The sequence below is a fragment of the Neoarius graeffei genome, chromosome 26, assembly GCF_027579695.1.
Source record: "Neoarius graeffei isolate fNeoGra1 chromosome 26, fNeoGra1.pri, whole genome shotgun sequence".
NCBI classification, from domain to species: Eukaryota; Metazoa; Chordata; class Actinopteri; order Siluriformes; family Ariidae; genus Neoarius; species Neoarius graeffei.
The window spans coordinates 56,691,940-56,701,404 of record NC_083594.1 but is presented as its reverse complement, the minus strand read 5'-3'; the positions used below and the strand labels follow the sequence as shown (position 1 = coordinate 56,701,404).

Genomic DNA, 9,465 nt, shown 5'->3' with positions numbered 1-9,465 from the left:
TATAACCATCACATTAAAAGTTATATGTGTTGTTTTGATGCCTGTTTGTTTCCCAAATATATACGTGTGTGTCTTAATGGGTGAATAAAAGGCATCGAGTTAAATATTATTGTAGAAAGGGGCTTTATGAAGTTCAGTCCATTTACTTGCATTGGTTTACGGGGAAGATTTGCCACATCCAATATGGCGGGGACACTGACGTATCCCAGCAGCGGGCCACCAGCTCAATGCGGCGTCTATGTTTATATGTCTATGCTTGAAACCGCCCAATCTGGCAACACTGGAAGTAAGGCGGAAGGTAGTTTATCGACGTCACCTCAGGACGACGCCAACGATTGGTCAAATTTGCGGGAAAGTTGCGGTGATTGGATATAATTGCAACACTGCCCTGAATTCGCGGGGATTGGTTGAATTTGCGTTGAAGTTGCAAATCGCAACATCGTGAAATCCTGGAGGGTCTGTAATACACCACGAAACGTTCCAAATAGGGTATAAAATGCTCGCGTCCATATTGGCCCCTGTCCCTCTCGACAATGCGTTCATTATTCGAAATAGTGCGTCTTAGACGCGGGCGCGCCAACAATCTGAGTCTCTGTATGAGAAGGAAATTATTGATCTAGTTAATAAATGTAGTAATAAAATATCCACAGATTGTAACAGGGATGCAAACACAACTATGGTCAAAAAAGAGTGAGGTAGCGTGGCGACGCGGACCCCCCACCACCACACACACACACACACACAATATCAGTCAGACAACAGTTTCAACAAAACAGAACATTTATTAATTACTATTATTCATTAATTCAGTTCCCAATCCATCTTCAGTTCCCCACCCCAAAGTCAGTCCATCTTTACTCCTTTTTCTTCCTTTTCTTTGCCACTTCCTGAAGTTTGTGTAGTGCCTTGCCTCTGGCAGCATTCTTTTGCTTGGCTGCATGTCTCAGTCTTTCTTGTTTTTCGTCAGCTTGAGCTGTTGCTTTCGATGCCTGGGCACTTCCGCAAGATGTGCTGCAACCAAAAATCACTCAGCCTCCTCCGTTTCGCCAACATCTTCCCCTCTCTCTCTTCCTTGTCCTTCCTTCCTGCAGCCCTCATACTCCTACACATTCACTTATCTACTGGGCCCATCTTCACATCTTCCCTTCTGAACAATTCTGTGGCAACTGTACTTCTCGACTGGTCTGACTCCCACCTATCGAATCAGCAATTTATACACTGTCAGCCCTCCCAAATGTCTCGTTTTGAATGCTGGGACCCTCTTTTGACTATTTAGTGAAGTGGTGAATCATGTCAAGCTTTTAAATAGTTTAGAAGTAAGCTAGTTGTCAACATAGCAACACAGTGGGTGCAGGATTGTAACTGAAGCCAAATTACCCAACACTGACACTGTAAATATAGCCAAGTCGGTAGCCAAATCTTAATTAGTTTAACATTAGGCTGCACTCACGGCCCACCCGGCAAACACATGAAACAGAATGTTTAAATAAAGACTTCATTACGGTCCATCCCAACACAAACGAATTTCGCTTCGCTGTCACTGACTTTGAAAGGAGGCGAAATTCGCCAATGTTTTTGCTTAATTTAGACAGCCTCAGTGACTGTAATGTTGTGGCTACCACGGATGGATGTATGCACCACGAACTCATATAACACACACATGGGTTACACATTACCATTTGATCACTTGATGTTCTAAAATAGCAGCTAGTCGGGTGCTAACGGTTAGCATTTTAACTAAGCCAGACAGCCACAAGCTATAATAAGACCAATTCTTGCACATATAGAACGGTATTACGGCACTTAAATATTATCTAGGAACAAAAAAACAATAGTCATTAACCCATGTAGACACTACGTTGAGAACATATACAGTCATCATGCAACTCCTCAAATAACATTACGTTTTTCAGGCGTTTTTTACCCCAAGGATAGGTCATGGCTAATATGGTTAGATGAAGGAGGCGGGGTTACGAGAGACAAAGTTAATATATATATGCACAATTATTTTAACACTTACGCTTTGATTGTAGACGAGTAAATGACTTCCACTTCAATGCTGATCGTTTACTCCCAGTCACCGAGGCTCCAAAGAAATACACACTAGTAGATGAAATTCAGCAAGTTGATAAATGAACACACCGATCTGAGGAAAAGCCCGGGAGTCACGTTCCTTAGCAACCAGATTGCCCAGCCATCGGTTCCATCCACTGACAGTGTAGCAGCAAGCAGTTTGTAACGGAACGCTGTTGAATATTATAATAGCAGCCAGCAGCTACACCGTCAATCTTACTATCTCTGCTGTCAATGGTTCCATATATCCACCAGGGGGAACCAAACGTTGTATGGTCTGCACAGTACTCGGGTCTATCATTACTACCAGAGTGGATTACCGGAGAGCAACCCCCCCCCCCAAAAAAAAAAAACTCTTCGGATCTGCACGAATTACACAAGTCGCCCAAAATGCCGGGGAAAAAGTGGAATGTGCCGAAAAGTGCGCCGTTTGCACGCTTGTTGTATTGATATGAAACTAGTGAAAACTATTATTGGGGGGATTTCTAAACCATTAACATACATCTGTAACTTGTCATTTCAAACCGGTACATTTCCAAGCAATATGAAAATAGCAAAAGTAATTCCATTGTATAAATCTGGGAACAAACACAACTTCACAAATTACAGACCTGTTTCTTTACTTCCTCAATTCTCGAAAAACTATTCAATAACAGATTCGATAAATTCATTGAAAAATACAAACTCAGTGATGGTCAATATGGATTTAGAGCAAATAGATCAACAGAGCTGGCACTAATGGAATCAACTGAAGAAATGAGTAACACTATAGATAAGAAATATGTCGCTGGGATATTTATTGATCTTCAAAAAGCTTTTGATACTATTAATCATGATATATTAATTAATAAGATGGAACAATATGGGATAAGGGGAGTTGTATTAAATTGGATAAAAAGTTATTTGAGCAACAGGACATAATTTGTGAAGTTGGGTGACTCTGTCTCAACTCATTTGAATATTGATTGTGGTGTCCCTTAGAGGTCAGTATTGGGTCCTAAACTGTTTATTCTTTATATAAATGATATGTGCAATGTATCAAAGATATTTAAGATGGTATTATTTGCAGAAGACACATCTGTTTTGTTCTGGAACAAATTTACATGAGTTAGAAAACAATCTCTTCAGAATTGTGCAGGTTAAAAAGTTGGTTTGATCGAAATAAATTATCATTAAATCTGTCTAAAACAAAAATTGTGTTATTTAATAATTATAAAATAAATAGGGCAATAAATGTACAGGTAGATGGTGTTGATATTGAAAGAGTTTCTAATAAATTTCTTGGGGTAATAATAGATGATAGAATTAATTGGAAATCACATAAAATACACACTATTGAGACTATCAAGAAGCATATCTGTGTTGAGTAAAGCTAAGCACGTCCTGGACTATAATTCACTCCGCATTCTTTACTGTTCCCTGGTTTTACCGTACTTAAATTACTGCTCAGTGGTGTGGGGAAATACGTATAAATGTTCACTTCATGCAATAACTATACTTCAGAAAAGAGCTATAAGAATAATTCATAGTGCTGGTTACCGAGATCATACTAATTCACTATTCTTAAATTCAAAATGTTTAAAATTCAGGGATATTATAGAATATAAAACTGCCTTAGTAATGTACAATGTAAGGAATTATAAAGTACCAAGGAATATCCAAACAATGTTCTCGGATAGAGAGGGGGGCTATAATTTTAGGGGGAAATTGAAATTTAAAATTTGCAGTGCTAGGACAACGTTAAAAAAGTTCAGTATCTCTATTTGTGGAGTAAAGCTATGGAACAGTTTGAATGTGGAGCTCATGAAATGTACAACTATAAACCAGTTCAAAAAAAGGTATAAAGAACAGATCTTTATGAGGTATAGGGAGGAGGAATTACAATAGCATGCTATTGATAATATAAGTGTATATATGTGGGTATGGGTACATACGGATATATTATATAAAAAGTGAGTGTGTATATATCATAATTGTATATAATATATAAGCATAATTATGATATGGGTGTCTGTGTACATATGGATGTGTATAGTTATAGGTATGTGTATATGTATGTACTGTATATATGTATTGTATGTGTATATATATATGCATAAGTATTTGTGTATATATGAATGAATGATTTGATTTGGGCGATATTATACCATGTTGATAAGTCTTGGTATGTTGGTATGGGGTTTTTTTGTTGATTTTGCTTTCTTTTGTATATATAGTTTATTATGGTGGAAAGTGACGTTTGATTAGCGGTGGTATAGAGGGTTAGGATTGGATAAGTTATTTACTTCTTCCTAATCCTTTCTGAACATTATTATGTTACGGCCTTGTGGCTACACTATTCTGTTTATGACGATGTTTTGATGATTGCATTTTTTATTTTTATTTTTTGTTTTTTTGTTTGTTTTTATATCTTCTTTACTGTTCGGAATAAAGCAATCAATCAATCAAGAGCAGAGAAACACTAATATGGTGAATACATCAACGTTAAATCAGGAATAGTGCAAATAACCTGAAAAATAAGTGGATAAATTTAATTTAAAGAATTTTTCCAGCTTGATTAACTGTTAGAGTTTGTGCTAAGCTAGTTCATGCTTAAATCTAAGCACTTAAATAAAAGTACATTAAAATTAACAACAGGACTTTTTACACATTCACACTCTGATTCAACACTGAGAAACGCTAACTCGGCTAATAATGAGTGGAAAATAAAAAATAAAGCAAACACTACAAATCACACACAGTTTCAGTTCCATGCTGTTACAGAATTAAATGTCAGACGGATGGTTGAAGCCGATAAAACATTTTAATCTGCACACAGCAGTGTGTTCTGAATTAAAACTGAAACCCATGTTCTGTTTTCTCAGGTAAATATTTAAAACCTGCTGCTGTTAAAGATGAGGTGATTTAAACACTGAACAGTTTCACAGAATTGAAAAATCAACACTAAACAAAAAACACCAGTGAGCATGTGAAAGTTTTCCCAGATTTAAGTGAGAGAAAGTTAAACGAGTCCAGAGAGATTTCAGTGATTATTGTACAGTTTTTAAAAAACAGCTGCTCCACGCAAACAGAACCACAGCTCCACATGTTCACCCTGAGAACCAGCTGCAATCAAAACAGATCTCTCCTCCTACTGGTCAACTCCCTGTGCATTACGTTAAAAAAAAAAAAAAAAAAGTGTGTGTGTTGTGGTGGTCTGTGTGGGCCTTTGTATGTACTTGTGGGTTTAGATGGATCCAGCCAGTAAGGGAGACGTCTCTCCAGGGATCCATGTTGAACCAAAGTGGGAGGAGTCATGCAGATTACTGCTCTGAAGGTCCGCCTCAGCCCTGAGGTTGATCTTCTGGAGCCAGAGACAGTGAAGATAAACTGAAAAACTGTTTCACACATTTGTGTGTGTGTGTGTGTGTGTGTGAGAGTGAGAGAGAGCTCATACCTGAAAGTCTCTGATGTAGGTGAGAAAGAAGCTGATGAAGGAAAACGCCAGAGACCATTCAGACACAGTGCTCACCATGTGAGCCGTATAACCCTAAAACACACACACACAGTATTATGTACTACAGTATACACAACATAGCATACAAGTGTAGTCACACGCCCGTGCGTTTGCATATTGAAACCTGCAGTATACAAATGACACACAAATGAGGCTCAAAGCACAGCTGTGTGTTCTAATCCAGTCTCTCCGGAACCGCTTTCTGACCAACAGGGATTGGGTTCTTGAACCGGTTCTGTTCAGGATTCTTTGAACCTCAGCGTCAGCTCGTGACCCGGCCCATGTTTTCACCAGTTTTGATCAGAACCATTGCAATCAAGGATGCGTGATGAACAGAGGGCATGGCACCACAGGAGTAAACAATAGCAGTAAGATGACACTGATTTCCTGTGAGCTTCTGTTCTGTTATTACAGAGATTTGTTCTTAGTCCATTTTTAATGAAGCTGTTTCCTTTTCCATCACTATGCTCTGCTTCCTCTCCAAACTCATGACACGCCCACTGAGGTCACAGTTCCTGCTGGGAAAACCTTCGATATTTTAGTTCCAGCTGGGACCCAACTTTTCAGGTTCTGAACCAATTTATTTTTTGGTCGAAATGCTCTGAACAGTTCATAATTTGGCGCGGAACCAGAACAGAACGCAGTCCATGTTGGTGGAACAGAGGTATCAGTGTTCTGATTGCGCGCGTGCGTGCACACACACACACACACACACACACACACACACACACACACACACACTTACGGGTTCTCCAGGGTTCCAGTGGAGTTTTTTGTTCACCTCTAATCCCGGCAGGCTGCTGTACAGAATCACTGAGGACACGAACACTGAGACACAGTCAAGGAGAAGAATCTTTCATTTTAGTCCATGATCCATCTCCCTCTCTCTCTCACACAAACACACACAACTGATCATAATCCTAATCTTAACTCTACATCATTAATCTTAAACTCCTGACTGTAATCTTAATGCTCTAATATTCCCATTCACACATGCAGTGATGAAGGCCACAGTGAAAGTGATGATTATGATGATGAATAGTGAGGATGCTGCTGATGATGCTGCTGAAGGTCCACAGGCCGATGATCAGCCGAACCCAGAACACTCGTTTCGTGTGGATGTGCGGCTGCATGCGGTAAGAAACAAGTGTGTGTGTCAGGATGTAGAGCGCCCCCACGCCAAACGTCAGCATTGCACCCACCAGGTGCATCGAGAACAATGTTGTCTTCTGCACACACACACACACACACACAGGAGGGGTGTTCAGTCATGGGCTACATCCCAAATCACAGCGCTCACAAATACCATGGACACTGATACTTTTACATTACCATCATATTAAGTTTCTGATGTACAATAAAAATACATTAATATGGTGTGTGTGTGTACCTGGAAGTTTGCCACCACACACATGCCAAAGGAACTGATGCAACCCAGCACAAGGCCCAGAGTGTTGAGCTTCAGCAGCTGCTTTTCTCCCTGATCAGTGAGAGCCTCCACCTGCTTATAACGCACATACATAGTGGCAATGCCTACACACACACACACACACACACAGAATAAGTGATACATTTTTATTTTTTAAATCAGACACAACTGAAAAAAACAATTCAAAGAAGGAGTTTGTTTTTTACCCAGAAATGCTGAGACACTGAGCATGACCCCAAACACACACCGCTCAGGAGGAACCGTTCCTGTGTCACTGCATCGTAAACACACGTCAGGACATTGTGCAGGTGTAGAGTGTAAGGTGTAGGGTACTCGGAAGGCATTTCTTTGCTCCCTCACCTGATGTAGGGGACAAAGGGGTCGACATGTCCCAGTTCCACTGCTGTGATGTAAGCAAAAACAAACGTAGCTGCTGTCCAAACCACCAGCAACACTGGCAGGACACACAACCCCTGCTGAAACCACCACATCTCCAACAACCTACACACAACAAAATATCGTAAGAACAAATTACTCCATATGTTTCAAGGCCTTTACACTGACAGCAGTAAACCTCCCAAAACTTTCTAAAACTTTTGGGGTTTTTGCAGCAGTGTGTAAATAACACACAAGCACAAAAAGGCATTTTAGTAGCCTGTCAGTCAAACAAGCCACACCTTAAAGTCACAGTGACATCACGGCTGCATGTAATTTCCTATAATATCTTCATCATAAGAGGTCTCACAGTTTCACATCCCTTTTTTTTCCCATTTTAAACATTACAAACTTCACCTTTAATCCACGTCAGATGTTGTCCCCCTGTGTGCAGTCCACAACCAGGCTCCTGTGTGTGTGTGTGTGTGCACTCTCCTGAGTGGGAAAACATATACACAGTTTAGTGAAAGCTCTTAAGATATGAGTGAGTGAGTGTGTGTGTGTGTGTGAGTGTGTGTGTGTGATGATCACACTCTCATTTCCTCTGTGTTCATATGAATGAGTTTTACACACACAGTTTAAATAACAAGCTCTAATCACTTCAGACTGAACTTTAACACGCCATCACTATTACAGAATGACAACTTCACAGAGTTTTAATAGAAATACATCACACATGGAAACACATGATGAGCTCACAGACATTTACCTGCTTTAAATGACTCCTGCCACTTTATGACTGAACTTCTGGGCTCTCAGTCTGTGTTTATCATCACTGTCGATAATCAATCAATCAATCTCTCTCTCACCCATCAGCTTTATTCCTGTACTTTTACTTTATGTTTACTTTCACCACCTTCTCAAACTACTTCCTATTCTGGGTCACGAGACACGCTGACGTCACACCAAATACCCGGATGAGGAAGCCTGCTCCGGACTGTAATTGTTCTATTGCTGTATTTTTAATGAATATTTGTAAATTATTCTAATGTTTCTGTTTTGTGTAAATGTGTTCTTTTTGAGCAAAGTAAACACACGGTGCCGAAGTTTGAAGTTTATTTTAAAGTTAAAACTCCGCTGTAGTTCTGATAAGTCACCAGCAGATGGTGGTGTTTAGTCATGAATATAAAGTCTATTCACGGTTCATGGAGCTGTGATCAGGAATTTAGCAGTTTTATAGAGCGGCGGCTACAATTATCGACACCTTAACGATCTTTTGGCCGTTGCAAAAGTAGAAAAGACTTTCAATATGTAAATTGTGCATGAATAATTACTCAAACTTCCACTGGGAAAAAAAGAGTTGATTCACGATTACTTCAGATCACGTCACACCGTTCTACAATTATCGACACCCATTCTCGAAGTCGGACTTTTGACGTCAGGTCACATGAACTTGGAGCCGCCATATTTAACTAGGGGAAAGCCTGGCCTTATTGTGTTACACTGTGTTAGCAATAAAATGCCTAAAAGCTGTTGTGTTGTTGGCTGCACAGCCAATGCAAACAAGAACCCAGCATTAAAGTTTCATGTGTTGCCATTAGGTGGAAAAGACGTTTGCAGTGGCTGAGAGCCATAAATAGAAGGGAAATCAAGTCTGATGGATCTGTGAACCATGAGAAGCTCTGGGAGCCTAACTCTAACTATACTTATGTTTGTGGGCAACACTTTATAAGTGGTGAGTAATCATTGAGAATAAAATCCAATAAAATGTTAAGATATATTTGTTTATCTTCATTGTATGGATCAGGATGTAATACTGCAATACACTAAATGTATGTATTTGACTATATCATATGGACAAGTGTATATTTTATACCAAAATGATTTGTGTTAAAAATGTTTTAATGTAATAATGTTTTCTGCAGTTGTCTTTTATTAAATATATAAATTATTATATCTCATCTCATCTCATCTCATTATCTCTAGCCGCTTTATCCTTCTACAGGGTCGCAGGCAAGCTGGAGCCTATCCCAGCTGACTACGGGCGAAAGGCGGGGTTCACCCTGGACAAGTCGCCAGGTCATCACAGGGC

General features: G+C 39.6%; 1 protein-coding gene across 3 annotated transcripts; it reads right to left on the bottom strand.

Moving 5' to 3' along the window:
• Nucleotides 1-762: 762 nt before the first annotated feature.
• On the bottom strand, nucleotides 763-8,327 carry LOC132874657 (DNA damage-regulated autophagy modulator protein 2-like). 3 transcript variants are annotated; one of them, XM_060911008.1, is made up of 9 exons: nucleotides 8,143-8,327; nucleotides 7,791-7,868; nucleotides 7,359-7,499; nucleotides 7,205-7,272; nucleotides 6,960-7,102; nucleotides 6,582-6,798; nucleotides 6,315-6,397; nucleotides 5,510-5,602; nucleotides 763-5,416 (listed from the first exon to the last, which is right to left on the bottom strand). In XM_060911008.1, the coding sequence occupies exons 3-9, from the start codon at nucleotides 7,487-7,489 to the stop codon at nucleotides 5,300-5,302; spliced, it is 852 nt and encodes a 283-aa protein (XP_060766991.1). In that variant the 5' UTR covers nucleotides 7,490-7,499; nucleotides 7,791-7,868; nucleotides 8,143-8,327; the 3' UTR covers nucleotides 763-5,299. The 3 variants fall into 3 exon arrangements, with proteins under 3 accessions (XP_060766991.1, XP_060766992.1, XP_060766993.1); XM_060911009.1 differs by having other exon boundaries at nucleotides 763-5,413; XM_060911010.1 differs by having other exon boundaries at nucleotides 6,621-6,798.
• Nucleotides 8,328-9,465: the final 1,138 nt, after the last annotated feature.